Source organism: Camelina sativa, chromosome 19 (genome assembly GCF_000633955.1).
Source record: "Camelina sativa cultivar DH55 chromosome 19, Cs, whole genome shotgun sequence".
NCBI lineage: Eukaryota > Viridiplantae > Streptophyta > Magnoliopsida > Brassicales > Brassicaceae > Camelina > Camelina sativa.
In genome coordinates this window covers 3,762,428-3,776,838 of record NC_025703.1, presented here as the reverse complement: position 1 = coordinate 3,776,838, position 14,411 = coordinate 3,762,428, and the positions used below count along the sequence as shown (strand labels likewise).

General features: G+C 35.0%; 5 protein-coding genes across 6 annotated transcripts in view; 4 read left to right on the top strand and 1 right to left on the bottom strand.

Annotated features, from left to right (window-relative positions):
* LOC104767382 (UPF0503 protein At3g09070, chloroplastic-like) overlaps positions 1 to 2,263 on the top strand; it is a 3,921-nt gene extending 1,658 nt beyond the window's left edge. Inside the window, exons 2-3 of the mRNA XM_019240794.1 lie at positions 6 to 461; positions 723 to 2,263. Coding sequence (XP_019096339.1) covers positions 6 to 461; positions 723 to 2,065 — 1,799 coding nt within the window. The 3' untranslated portion in view covers positions 2,066 to 2,263. The remainder of the gene's footprint in view (positions 1 to 5; positions 462 to 722) is intronic.
* Positions 5,026 to 7,755, top strand: LOC104764602 (pentatricopeptide repeat-containing protein At3g09060-like). Of its 2 annotated transcripts, none has more exons than XM_010488163.2 (2): positions 5,026 to 7,355; positions 7,664 to 7,755. In XM_010488163.2, the coding sequence occupies exon 1, from the start codon at positions 5,135 to 5,137 to the stop codon at positions 7,196 to 7,198; it is 2,064 nt and encodes a 687-aa protein (XP_010486465.1). In that variant the 5' UTR covers positions 5,026 to 5,134; the 3' UTR covers positions 7,199 to 7,355; positions 7,664 to 7,755. The 2 variants fall into 2 exon arrangements, with proteins under 2 accessions (XP_010486465.1, XP_010486466.1); XM_010488164.2 differs by having other exon boundaries at positions 5,026 to 7,365; positions 7,664 to 7,754.
* LOC104764603 lies at positions 7,375 to 8,719 on the bottom strand. The gene is made up of 2 exons (XM_010488165.2): positions 8,312 to 8,719; positions 7,375 to 8,034 (listed from the first exon to the last, which is right to left on the bottom strand). Exons 1-2 carry the CDS (start codon positions 8,657 to 8,659, stop codon positions 7,603 to 7,605), a joined length of 780 nt encoding a protein of 259 aa, XP_010486467.1. The 5' UTR covers positions 8,660 to 8,719; the 3' UTR covers positions 7,375 to 7,602.
* On the top strand, positions 11,946 to 13,057 carry LOC109130774 (putative F-box/kelch-repeat protein At3g22730). Its single transcript, XM_019240793.1, is given in 2 exon segments — positions 11,946 to 12,165; positions 12,168 to 13,057. Coding segments are annotated over 2 exon segments (1,110 nt in total).
* The window catches only part of LOC104764601 (pentatricopeptide repeat-containing protein At3g09040, mitochondrial), a 5,463-nt gene continuing 4,624 nt past the window's right edge, over positions 13,573 to 14,411 (top strand). Inside the window, exon 1 of the mRNA XM_019241116.1 lies at positions 13,573 to 14,409. Within this exon, the coding sequence (XP_019096661.1) occupies positions 13,785 to 14,409 (625 nt within the window). The 5' untranslated portion in view covers positions 13,573 to 13,784. The remainder of the gene's footprint in view (positions 14,410 to 14,411) is intronic.

The following is a 14,411-nucleotide window of genomic DNA, read 5'->3' as shown; positions in this document are numbered from 1 at the left end:
CGGAGGAGGCGGTGTAAACAACAGCGGAAACGGCCGGGTTAAACCCGGATTCTTCCCTGAGCTCCGTCGTACTAAATCTTTCTCAGCTTCTAAAAACAACGAAGGGTTCTCAGGAGTGTTTGAGCCACAACGTAGGTCTTGTGACTTCCGTAGCTCTCTTTGGAACTTGTTTAGCCAAGACGAGCAACCAAACCTTCTAACCTCTGTCTCCGGCGGCGGTGATGTTGAAGTCGAGCCGAGTAAATCTAGCGTTGCGGAGCCTGTTTTAGAGGTTAACGACGAAGGAGAAGCTGAAAGCGACGACGAAGGAGAAGCTGAAAGCGACGACGAAGTCGAAGAGGAAGAGGAAGACTACGTCGAAGCTGGAGACTTTGAGATTCTTAATGATTCCGGCGAACTTATTAGAGAAAAAAGCGACGAAATTGTTGAAGAGATCGAAGAGGTTGTTATGGTAACGGAGANAGACGAGCAACCAAACCTTTTAACCTCTGTCTCCGGCGGCGGTGATGTTGAAGTCGAGCCGAGAAAATCTAGCGTTGCGGAGCCTGTTTTAGAGGTTAACGATGAAGGAGAAGCTGAAAGTGACGACGACGACGTCGAAGAAGAGGAAAACTACGTCGAAGCTGGAGACTTTGAGATTCTTAATGACTCCGGCGAACTAATTAGAGAAAGACAAAGCGACGAAATTGTTGAAGAGATCGAAGAGGTTGTTGTGGTAACGGAGGCTATAAGAGAAGAGGAGCTGAAGCCTATTAAGGATTACATAGATCTTGATTCTCAAACCAAGAAGCCATCGGTGAGACGGAGCTTTTGGTCGGCGGCCTCTGTTTTTAGCAAGAAGCTTCAGAAATGGAGACAGAATCAAAAGATGAAGAAGCGGCGTAACGGCGGCGACCATAGGCCGGGATCAGCTAGATTACCGGTGGAGAAACCGATTGGGAGACAGCTCCGTGATACTCAGTCGGAGATCGCTGATTACGGATTCGGCCGGAGATCGTGCGATACAGATCCTAGATTCTCCCTCGACGCCGGAAGATTCTCTCTTGACGCCGGAAGATTCTCCGTTGACATCGGTAGGATCTCTCTGGATGACCCTCGTTACTCGTTCGACGAGCCGAGAGCTTCTTGGGACGGGTCTTTGATCGGACGTACATCGTTTCCTCCCGCCGCGAGAGCTCCTCCGCCGCCGTCGATGCTTTCTGTTGTGGAAGATGCGCCGCCGCCGGTGCACCGTCACGTAGCCCGAGCGGATATGCAGTTTCCGGTGGAAGAGCCACCGCCACCGCAGCCACCGGTGGTTAATCAAGCTAACGGAGTGTCCGACCCGGTTATAATCCCGGGCGGGTCAATCCAAACCCGAGACTACTACACTGACTCATCGTCACGGAGACGGAAGAGTCTCGACAGGTCATCAAGCTCCATGAGGAAAAAGGCTGCAGCGGTTGTGGCTGATATGGACGAGCCAAAGCTTTCAGTGTCGTCGGCTATATCAATAGATGCTTACTCAGGAGGATCAATGAGAGATAATAACTATGCCGTGGAGAACACGGATAACGGGTTTTTCCGGGAACCGCCGATAATGGGCGGCGAGAGGAAAGTGAATAGTAACGATAATAGTAACAAGAAGTCGAGGCGGTGGGGGAAATGGAGCATCTTGGGACTTATTTACAGGAAGAGTGTTAACAAGTATGAGGAAGAAGAGGAGGAAGAGGATAGGTATAGGAGATTAAACGGTGGAATGGTGGAGAGATCGTTATCGGAGTCATGGCCGGAGCTGAGGAATGGAGGTGGGGGAGTAGGAGGGCCGAGGATGGTGAGGAGTAATAGCAATGTGAGCTGGAGGAGTACCGGTGGTGGATCACAGAGGAAAGTCCACGGGTTGGATAGGAATAAGAGTTCAAGGTATTCACCTAAGAATGGGGAAAACGGAATGTTGAAGTTTTACTTGCCAACTATGAAAGGTAGCCGGAGAGTGAACGGTGCAGGTGGCGGCGGTGGTGGTGGCGGAGGGTGGGCGAATAGTCACGGGCATTCAATAGCGAGGAGTGTAATGAGGCTGTATTGATTGGGATCAACAAATTGTTCATTGGGGTTTAGCTCTATGAAGTCTGAACCTTTTTGTTATTTCTCGTTGGGTTGGGTTTAATTTTGGTGCAATTGGTTTACTTTTTTAAAAAAGATGTTAAGGGGGGGAGGCATTTTCAAACGAATCACTTGTTAACATTGTCTATTTTAACCGGAATAAACCGCCTTTAACCAGCTATTATTGGTATTACTTACGTAAAATCGACTACTAACAGTCTAACACAAAGATTTTTTCTTTTGTATGCCATTCATTTTAGAATTACTGAAGAAAAATAATAGCATTAATGAGAATCATAAAGAGAGTTTCGAGTTCAGAACTTCAAAGAAAATAATAGCAAGAGTTGATTTACAAGGAAAGTTTCGAATTCAAAACTCCAAAGAGAATAATACCAGTTGTTCAGAAATCATAAGGAAAATTTCAGGTTCAGAAGTTCAAATGTCAACTTTCTTCAAGAAATCTCAAATGCCAACCTTCTACAAGAATTTTGAATGCCAATTTCTCCAAAAACTCTCAAAGATGATTGCCAAAGTGGAGTACTCCTTGGTACAACAAGACGCATTCTTGATAGACATGATGATAATCGATTGCTACAAATGTCGAGTTAGAAGTACATGTTTTTTTTTTACCGCTCTTAGTAAACCAAATATCTATTCTAAATACATAAACTAAATACATTTATGCATATCATTCTAATACAATACTTTTGCTGCAACTTATATTCAATTAGTGGCGGATAGAGAACAATATTTTGTCTAGGACACATATAGTACATAACTAATAATATATTTAATAAATAAATATTTTTGTTTATATTTAAGTATATTTTGTATTTTTAAATATATTTTAAAGCTTGAAATCAAAAATAAGCCAAACATTTTGAAAGAATTGTTTATATTGTTTTATGATTATGCTTAATTACATATATGGGGAATCTTGATATTTTTGTTCCTTCTCCACTTCATGAGTTTCTCAAAGAGGCTCAACGACTTCTCAACATTGAATTTTTTGGCTCTTAAAACTTTCAACAAAACTATTCTGCTTCTGTCACCTTCCAACAGTAGGATTCCCCATATCGTGCGTTTGAGAGCAGACTTTGTTTCTAAATACCTCTGCACCAATAGCCTAAATTCATTAAGAGCTTTCCTCTCTGAATCAGAAATTTCTTTTTCAACTATCGGCTGATGTCGTCTCGGTTGCGGCTGATGCCCTTCCTCGATTTCTTGGATAAAGTCCGTTCTGAAAATTAATAAAAGATTGAAATCCACGAAACCAAAATCTTAATAATAATTAGCCAAAATAATTGTAAAAAAAAAACTATTGGTTAAAGGAATCATAAGGAGAATTTCAAGTTCAGAAATTCAAATGTCAACTTTCTTTAAGAAATCACAAATGCCAACCTTCTCTAGGAAATTCAAATGCCAATATTTCCAAGAATTATCAAAGAGGTGTTACAAATGTCTACCAAAGAGTAATCCGTTTACCAAAGAGTATGCTTGATAGATATGATGATAAAATAAGCCAAACATTTTGAAACAACTGTTTATATTGTTTTATGATTATGCTTAATTACATATATTAGATACAGATTTGCTTTATTAATTAAAAAATAAGCTGTTACAAACTTATAATTCATGATTTGTATTATATTCAAGATTATTTATCAAATCATCATACAAATTCAAATTTTTAAAAATGATAAATTTACTACAAAAAGAGATAATATTGTATGATGTTACTAATTTAATAGTTTAATTACTAACATTTTTTATATTAAGATATATGGTGATTAACAGATTACTACATATTTACACCATACTTTCAAAAGGAATCTATATTTAAAAAAAAAAAAATTTGAATTAGATCTATGAAAAGAATTTTTGAAATATAACTACATACATAAAAGCATCGATGTGCAAATATTGAATTTAAAATATTTAAAAACCAAAAACATAATATTCTTTCTAGATCTAATAAAAAGAAGATAAAAAAAACTGTTACTTTAACCGGAATAAACCGCCTTTAACCAGCTATTATTGGTTTTGGTTCTACTTACCTAATTTTGTTAATCTATATTAACATTTTTGAAATACATTTTGGTTTATGCCCTTTAAATTTTACTTATTTAATTTTTTTTACAACATTAACCCCTAAAACAATTCCATAAATAACATTGCATAGAAACTCAAATACTAAACTTTCTTAAATTGACCAACATTTGTTACATTTATTGCCATAAAATCTTAACAACATCTATACATTCCGATATTTCTAAAAACAACTATACTCGTTAAAGTTTTAGCCCATTAAATCTCCAAAACTATTTTTATGGATGCTAGAATCTCTCAAATTTAAATGATATACAACAGATTTTCCATAACAAAAGTTTACAATATCCATAATTATATTAACATTCATAAATTTCCTAAGCTGAAAATCCAATTATAAAATGTCACATTAAATATGTTGAAAATCCCCCATATAATTTGGTTTATTTTTTATTTTTTGAGGAATTACCAAAAAAATAAAATTCTATTAATTATCATAAACTATATATATTGACATGGAAAAATTATAAACTATAAAATATGCTAATTTGGTAACAATTAACATAATTAAACTTGATAAAAAAACTTATTTTGATTTTGGTGAGACGGGTTGACATTAATCCCATATAGGGAGTTAAGTGGAATTGTTTTTTTTTTTTAAAACACTTTTAGATGTTTACCATGAGATAAATGTATTACTAGACTATAAATATACCACACGGTTAAAACCTTGAAAACACTACAAAATTCTTAGACAAATAAAATAATATAAATTTTAAATTTTTAAAATTAAAAATATTGTCTAGCAGTGTAGTGGTCTAGTTTAAAACCCAATAACAACAGAGAACATTTTAATTTACTGATTTTGGGTTAAAACACACACAACATTGATAAACTAGTTTTTTTGTGTCTTTTGTTTTGTCACTGGCTCACTGCTAATCTCAGGTCTTCTGGTGAGTCACCACCGGGTAAAAGTGTCTTACCATAATATCCCGACTCTTTCATGGTCGTGTTCCCGAAATCGCTGTCACCCAAACAAGTCCTCAAGCTCTTGAAATCGGAGAAGAACCCGCGCGCAGCTTTTACTCTATTCGATTCGGCGACTCGTCATCCAAACTATGCACACTCCGCCGTCGTCTACCACCATATACTCCGACGTCTCTCTGACGCGCGGATGGTTAGTCATGTAAGTCGAATCGTCGAGCTCATTAGGTCACAAGGATGCAAGTGCGACGAAGATGTCGCTTTATCGGTTATTAAAACCTACGGGAAGAACTCCATGCCGGACCGAGCTCTTGATGTATTCCAACGAATGGTGGAGATTTTTGGGTGCGAGCCTGGGGTTAGATCTTATAATACTCTGCTCAATGCGTTCGTAGAGGCGAAACAATGGGATAAAGTCGAGTCCTTGTTCGCCTACTTCAAAACAACGGGTTTGGCGGCAACTCTGCAGACGTATAACGTTTTGATTAAGATGTCTTGTAAGAGGAAACAGTTCGAGAAAGCGAGAGGGTTTCTTGATTGGATGTGGAAAGAAGGGTTGAAGCCTGATGTGTTTAGTTACAGCACTGTGATCAACGATCTAGCGAAAGCTGGAAAAGTTGATGATGCACTGCAACTGTTCGATGAAATGTCTGAGAGAGGAGTAGCACCTGACGTTACGTGTTTTAATATATTAATTGATGGGTCTCTTAAGGAAAGAGATCACAGCATGGCTATGAAGCTGTGGGATAAACTGTTGGTGGATTCTTCTGTTTATCCTAATGTTAAGACTCACAACATCATGATTAGTGGGTTGAGCAAATGTGGAAGAGTGGATGATTGCTTGAAGATATGGGACAGGATGAAAGAGAATGAGAGAGATAAAGATTTATATACGTATAGCAGTTTGATACATGGGCTGTGCGGGGCAGGGAATGTTGATAAGGCTGAAAGTGTGTTCAAGGAGCTGGTCGAGAGTAAGACCTTTATTGATGTGGTTACATACAATACTATGCTTGGTGGGTTTTGTCGATGTGGGAAGATTAAGGAGAGTTTGGGTTTATGGAGGATTATGGAGCAGAAGAATTCAGTTAACATAGTGAGTTATAACATTTTGATAAAAGGGTTGTTGGAGTATGGTAAGATCGATGAAGCAACAATGATTTGGAGGCTTATGCCTGCTAAGGGATACGCAGATGACGAGACAACTTATGGTATTTTTATTCACGGGTTATGCGTGAATGGTTATGTAAATAAAGCCTTGGGGGTGATGCAAGAGGTGAAGAGCAGAGGTGGGAATCTTGATGTTTATGCATATTCGTCAGTTATAGACTGTTTGTGCAAAGAGAGAAGACTAGAAGAAGCAGTAAATTTGGTAAAAGAGATAAGTAAGCAAGGCGTGGAGCTGAATTCTCATGTCTGTAATGCATTAATAAGTGGTTTGATCCGAAACTCGAGACTTGGTGATGCTTCCGTTTTGTTGAGAGAGATGGGGAACAACGGTTGTCGCCCGACTGTTGTATCTTACAATATCCTTATTGATGCTTTGTGTAAAGCAGGGAAATTTGGTGAAGCATCTACTCTTGTGAAAGAAATGCTTGAAAACGGGTGGAAACCAGATCTGATCACGTATAGTGTACTCTTGGACGGTCTTCGTCACGACAGGAAGATCGACTTGGCCCTTGAATTGTGGCACCAATTTCTTCAATCTGGTCTAGAACCCGATGTGAGGATTCATAACATACTAATTCATCGCCTGTGCTCTGTTGGGAAACTTGATGATGCAATGACTGTCATGGCAAATATGGAGCATTGGAATTGCATTGCAAATCTCGTTACTTACAACACTTTGATGGAAGGATTCTTCAAAGTTAGAGACAGCAACAGAGCCACAATGATTTGGGGTTACATGTACAAGATGGGGTTGCAGCCTGATATTATATCCTACAATATTATACTGAAAGGGTTGTGTATGTGCCACAGAGTGTCGTACGCTATTGAATTCTTTGATGATGCTCGAAACCATGGTTTTTTTCCAACTGTTGTCACCTGGAACATACTTGTTCAAGCTGTCGTGAATTGCTAATGTGATGAATAAGAAAGCAAAGCTTAATCCGTTGTATATTGCTGTATAATTCTGGGGCAACTTAACTAGTTTTCAGTGAGAAGGTATTATGCTCTGACCCTGGATTTCAGTTTTGGAGGTTAAATTCTGATCTATCCGTGCCTGGAAGTGACATGAGGTAAATCACAGTAAGTCGATAAGAATCAAGTTAGCTATATCACCTGATGAATACATACATCAAAAACACATTGGTTTGAATGATTCGAGTAAACATCATCGAGATATGATATTTGTTGATGCAAAAGAAAAACTGTAGCTTGACGTATCAAACCAAAAGTTATAAGTTTCCCACTTTGGGTCTATGCCATTAAGCTATATATATATATATATCTTTCGATTGGAGTCCAATTCTCTGTGTCTCTCGTTCATTCCTTCTTGTTTCCTTTACCTTTATCTGCTTCTTCTGATAATAATGTTTGTTCGTAGACAAATTGAGTGAGCAGTGGGATAAGAATAGCTCCAAGAATTGCGACTTTTCTCCAATCCGGTGCAGAAACGAAGGAATCAGCAATTGCAAGAACCACGATCCCAATTAACCCGAGGTAAATATTCCTTCTTGACTTTGATCCCGCACTTTCTTTGGTAAGCTCTTGTATTTTCTCAGTTTCCTCTTTAGCTTGCTCCATATCCACCGGTTTTTTGTCACGTAAGCTTTTAAAGAACAATCCTTCATTCCTGTCTACTTGGATCTTCTCCTCAAAGTCAGCTAACTTATTATCGTTCTCCTCTATCTCTAATCTGTTCAATCCCGCAGATTCCTCAAAAGCTTGCATCTTGCTTTCGATATTCTCCAGTATCTGCTCAATCACCCGGAAAACACACAAGATTAGCTTATCTATCTTTCTGTTGCTGCAAGATCATCGAGCAAATCACAATCTCTGAAAGCTTTTTTTTACTTCGTTTGATCTATAGAGAAAAGACAATTCTTATGGTACAAGTTGCATCAGAGTATCAAGGTAAGCAAGCCATTCTACTGTTCTAAAACTGCGTTGAGCAAGAAGGACAAAAGTTTCAATCTTTTCCATATCATACGAGATTTCAAAATATTATCGTTTAAAACTGACTGATACGAACCCTTGTGCTTGCTTCGTCAAGGTCTTTCATAGCGTCTTCTCCAACCTTGTCGAACTCCGCATTAGCTTCTTCAGCAAACTTGGTGAGATACTCTGATCTTTCATCCAAGAAATCAGTTAAACGGACCTTGGAAGTCTGAATCATAGCGATCCTAGCTAAGAGTTCTTGTCTCCGAGTATCGCCTTCGGGTTTTGGAGGGTCGGGATCAGAATCAGAATCTGAAGTTCCGTCTCCCGATTTGGAGAGACAGAGAAATTGGGGTCTGGAAAAGGAACGTCTCGAGGCATTGAAAAGAACATGGAAGTTTGGTGTTAAGTTTGTCTGAAATGCATGAAGTGTGTTCATCATCTTCTTCTATGTTACTGAAGAAGAAGAAGAGGTCCTCCGCTCGTTTCAGAGTAACCACCTCTCGTTTTTTTTTTTTAATTTTAGTTTACGCATTATCCAAAACCAGTATTGAGTTTCAAAGTATTTGCACAAAACACCCTATTTTTGTGAGACTATTATAGATTGAATATTTGAATCTGCTTACTTTTTAATTCGGATCTGGTTAGTATAAAATGTATAACTATTTTAGATTGAATCTCTTACAAAATAAAGACTTTAACTTTAAAATTTTCTTTTAAAACAAATATAACAATTATTTTTATTATTATATTATAATTTTTGGAAAAAATATATTGATCCGTGATTTGATTTCTAAAATATAGGAATGAAATCTGTGATTTTAACTCTGATTTTTTCCAAAAATATTTATTTTCCTAATTTTTTTAAATAATGAATATTTTATGATTATGAAAAAGTAAAAATCTATATAATAATAACAATCCGAATAAATGCGACAAACAGTTGTGTTTTTTCAATCGTACCTTTTGGATATTTTCTGAAAAGTCGTGATGGATCATTAGAACGGTTATTATGAAAAATTACAACTGTTCATTGTAAAGTTGTGTTGATTGGAATATTCGTATCTTTTGAAATATATATATATTTGCATGTTTGAACTGTTTTTATTTTTTTTGCCATGACACAAAATCAACTAAAATTTCAATCTCAACGGTTTATACATTTTTCTAAATTATTTTCTAGCATTTATTCTTTAAAAAGTCAAGAAATTCCTCTAATTCTTTATTTAACAAAAAAAATTTGGAACGATGAATTAAATTTACATCTTTTAGTTAATTTTAAATATAAAAGTTTAATGAAAATACCTAGAGTGTGTTTCCAAGATTTAGACGGATTACATAGTGAGTTTTTGGATTTGACTTTTCAATATATTTAAACCCAATCCGAATAAATACCACCAAAAGCTATGTTTTTTCAATCGTACATTTTGGATAATTTTTTTTTAAAAATCTATAAAAAATTTAAATTGTATGTTTTACAAAAAGTTGTGATTGTTCATTGTAACGGTTTTTTGTAAAGTTGCAACTGTTCATTGTAGAGTTGTGATTATTCGAATATTTGTATATTTTGAAATCTATCTGTTTGAACTGTTTTTCATTTTTTTCCATGACACAAAATAATATAAATTTTAATATCAACAGTTTTTACAACTTTCTAAATTATTCTCTAGCATTCATTCTTTTAAAAGTAAAGAAACTCTTCCAATTCTTGATTTAACCAAAGATTTTTGGAATGATGAATCTAATTTACAACTTTTAGATTATTTTAAATATAAAAATCTAATGTCTATATATAATAGCAATCCGAATAAATGCCACCAAAAATTGTGTTTTTTCAACCACTTTTTGGATATTTTTTTTAAAAATCTGTAGAAAAATTAAATTATGTGTTTTACAAAAAGTTGCGATTGTTCATTGTAACGGTTTTTTTTGTAAAGTTGCAACTGTTCATTGTAGAGTTGTGTTTATTCGAATATTCGTCTTTTTGAAATTTAGATATATTTGTCTTTTTGAACTATTTTCATTTTTTTTGCCATGACACAAAATAATATAAAATTTTAATATCAACAGATTTTACAGATTTCTAAATTGTTATCTGGCATTCATTCTTTTAAAATTAAAAATATTCCTCCAATTCTTGATTGAACAAAAATTTTTGGAATGATGAATATAATTCACAACTTTTAGTTAATTTTAAATATAAAAATTTCATGAAAATACCTAGAGTTTTTTTTTCAAGAGTTAGATGGATTATATAGTGAGTTTTTGAATTTGACTTCTCAATATGGTAATAAAGATGTCTTCTATTTAAAAACAGTTTATATGGGTTATTAGGTGAAATCAAGTGCAGAAACAACATTTGAGATTTTTCGTAGCACCTTATCATAGTAATTTTTTTTATTTTTATTCAAACGGTTGTATCTGTTCATTGTAAAGTTGTGTCTTTTCACTATATTTTATTTACATCTTTTCATCACAACTTTTCGGTCTAATAAGTGTGTCTATTTAAATAGTGATGTCTTTTGAACTCTCTTTATATTTGTCTCTTCATCAGTAACTAACAAGTTCATTGAAACAAATTTTCCATTTTATGTTGAATCTAAATAATTAAATTTAAATATATAATATTCAAAGTTATTCTATAAACTAACTAAAATTTTAGAAATGATTATAGCAATAGAGAAATTTAATACAACTTAATATAGAATTTACAGTTGCGTCTATTTTTATCGTAATTTTTTGTTAAAAAAATAGTTTAATATTTAAAAATAAGAATAACTATCTGAATAAATACGAACAACAGTTGCGACTATGCATAGTATTTTTTTATAAGAAAATTGTTTTTATTCCTTTTTTTAAAACTCAAACAGTTGTATCTGTTCATTTTAGAGTTGTGTCTTTTCATTATATTTTATTTATATTTTTCCATCACAACTTTTCGTTCTAATAGGTGTGTCTATTTAAATAGTCATGTCTTTTGAACTTTCTATATATTTGTCTTTTTCATCAATAACTAACAAATCATTCGTTGAAACAAATTTTCCGTTTTATGTTTAATCTAAATAATTTGAATATTAATATCTAATATTTAACGTTATTCTATAATCTAACTAAAATTTTAGAAATAATTATAGCAATATAGAAGTTTAATAAAACTTAATACAGAATTTATAGTTGCGTTGCGTCTATTTATCGTAACTTTTCGTTAAAAACTATTTTAATATTTAAATTTATATTATTTTGTTTTTAATTATAATTATTTAATTGTAAATTATATTTACTCATTACAACCATTAGTTCAATATTCTCAGTTAGGATCACTTTGTCATAATGATTTTTTTAATTGTAGCTTTACCATAATTCTTCGTAAAATACCTTATATTTATAATACTTTAAACAATATTTTTTTGTAAAGTTGCGTCTATTCTACATAATATTTTTTGTTATAAGTTTTCATTTTGATGGTTGTATTTTTAGTAACAGTTTATGTTTAATGTTTATGTATTCAAACTATTTTATTATATTCAAATAATTTTATAATGTATAATTTTAAATTCTAACTTTTATTTACTTTTTTATAAAATACTTTCCGCGCGATATCGCTGGGGGTCTGAGTCCTAGTAGTGTATAAAAGTAAATCCACAAAAGGAAAAATGAAAAATACTACTTGGAGGAGGAATTGTTCTTTATATAAGACAAGTTGCTGTCTTATTTCTTGGGAAAAAAAAATGATGATGTCCGTAATTCTTCCTTTAGATATGGTAGAGGAAATACTATCTAGGGTTCCAGCCACATCTTTAAAACGATTAAGATCTACTTGCACACAATGGAACGCTTTATTCAAAGACCAAAGATTTACTAAGAAACACTTTAGTAAAGCACCAAAGGAGTCTATGGTTCTCATGTTGAAGGAGTATAGGATTTTTTCAATGAGCCTCGATCTCAAAATTGCTCCCCATCTCTAGAGTTTAAGGGTGGCCTTGGCCTAAAGGATTCTCATTCTACTTTAGAAGAAGACGATATACATTTAGTTGTTCATTGCGAAGGTTTATTGCTATGCATCACCGAAGATAATAGACCCGTGGTTTGGAACCCGTGTTTGGGCGAAACCAGGTGGATCCAACCTAAAACCAGTTACGAGTGGAGCTCTACGTTTGCTCTAGGATACGAAAAAACGAAATCCGGCCATAGCTACAAAATGCTGATGTTTTGGAAACGTGACAATAACTTACCATACGAACTTAGTGGGTCTGATATATATGATTTTAACTCTGATTCATGGAGGGTGGTTGATAATATTGTCTCTCTCGACTGCTTTCTGCTATCATATATTGGCGTCTCACTGAAGGGAAATAGTTACTGGCTTGCTTATGATGCAAACGGCAATCACTTCTTACTATGTTTTGACTTTACAGCAGAGAGATTTAAACCTATGTGCCTTCCTCTGGTTGCTGGTCAGATGGCTATATCAGTTGTTGGAGATAAACAACTTTCAGTGGTTAGTCAGAGCGATAGTACAATAACGATGTGGGTTACCAATAAAACTGATACTGACATTAAAGGTGCGTTGGAGTGGAGCAAATCGTTTACAGTGGATATACCCACCCGCGGTGCATGGTTTCCATATTTATTCAGTTTTTCAGTTGTCGAGGAGAAGAAAGTGACCTTGTGTAGTGATGGAATTTTGGTGACCGGCAGAAACATGGTTTACATTATTAGAGAGGACGAAGAATCTTATACAGAAATCACTTATATCGAACCTACAAACATATTCCAGTGGTGGTATCCATTTATTTTCAATTATGTTCCAAGTTTGGTTCAAGTCCAACTAGAAGAATGAAACTTGTCAGTTAAAAAAATAAGCAAGTGATTTCTTCAAAGACAATGTTGTTTTAATAATTTAATGAATACTTTTTTGGTACTTTTACGATTCCTTTCTTCTTTTATGTTAGCTTGCTTTTAATCAAAAAAGATTATATATTTGATCGGATGATGATGTTTTTACCTGAGGAACTATGATTTTGAAAGTGACAAACTATTTATAATTCACGATACTGAATCAGTAATGCAGGGAAATGAGGTCACAATGGCACTGTCCGGGAGTGCTCTTTATCTCTATCCAATGGTGTTATCCACCTTGACTTCAAGACCGTTTCTTCCAAATACAAACCAGAGCGAGCGGTTCAATGACACAACTATTGAAATGTGAAATGGATGATTAGTCACACTTACACACACACAAATTTATTAATCAAACCTCTTTGGCACAAAGAATTAGCAGACCAGCAAAGCTATTAGATAAGAACTCTACCATATATCCGCGCCTTCTAATGAGAGTTTAACAAAAAACCGGGGGGTTTCGGGTCGACCCGAAAAAGGTTGGATCTTTTTATTTTGTTTTTCCCTGCTAAAAAGTTTTGTTTTTTTTTTCCGACTCTACACAGCTTTTCGAATTCTTTACTCACGACGACTCTACCCTTTTCGTTTCGATGCTTTTTGTTTCTTATGGTTAAGTGGAGTAGAGACCTCTGTTCTATCTCCGGCGAAGTTCTTATTTTGGTTGAATCATGTATTTTCGAGTTCTCTTGACGCCGTCCTCGCCCAAGTTCAGTTTTTTCTCCTTGGTACGTCGTTTGAGTTATTCCAAAGATTTGGGTCGTCAAATCTACTATGGACATGTTATGCCCAGCCATGATCAGTTACATCAACGTCTCGTGGAAATATGTCTGGACCAATGCAAATTATTCAAGAGTCGCAAAGTGTTCGACGGAATGCCTCAAAGACTCGCACTTGCCTTGAGAACTGGGAAAGCCGTCCATTCCAAAAGCTTGATACTTGGAATCTGTTCAGAAGGCAAGTTAGGTAACGCCATTGTGGATTTATACGCCAAGTGTTCAGAAGTTTCTTATGCTGAGAAGCTCTTTGACTCCCTTGGAAAAGATGTAACGGCGTGGAACTCTATGCTATCCATGTATTCCAAACTTAGGCAGCCAAGAAAGGTCTTAAGGAGTTTTGTATTGTTGTTTGAGAATCTGATTTTTCCAAATAAATTCACTTTTTCCATTGTTTTATCAACCTGTGCCAGAGAGACTAATGTCGAGTTTGGTAGACTAATTCATTGCTGTATGATAAAGATGGGGCTTGAACGTAACTCGTATTGTGGAGGGGCTTTAGTTGATATGTATGCCAAGTGT

Bases quoted from the DNA above. Each gene is read 5' to 3' on its own strand.
- LOC104764602 (XM_010488163.2), top strand. From the start codon at position 5,135: ATGGTCGTGTTCCCGAAATCGCTGTCACCCAAACAAGTCCTCAAGCTC.
- LOC104764603 (XM_010488165.2), bottom strand. From the start codon at position 8,659: ATGATGAACACACTTCATGCATTTCAGACAAACTTAACACCAAACTTC. The intron at 8,035-8,311 runs GTTCGTATCAGT...GTGATTGAGCAG, and splicing joins TTGACGAAGCAAGCACAAGG to ATACTGGAGAATATCGAAAG.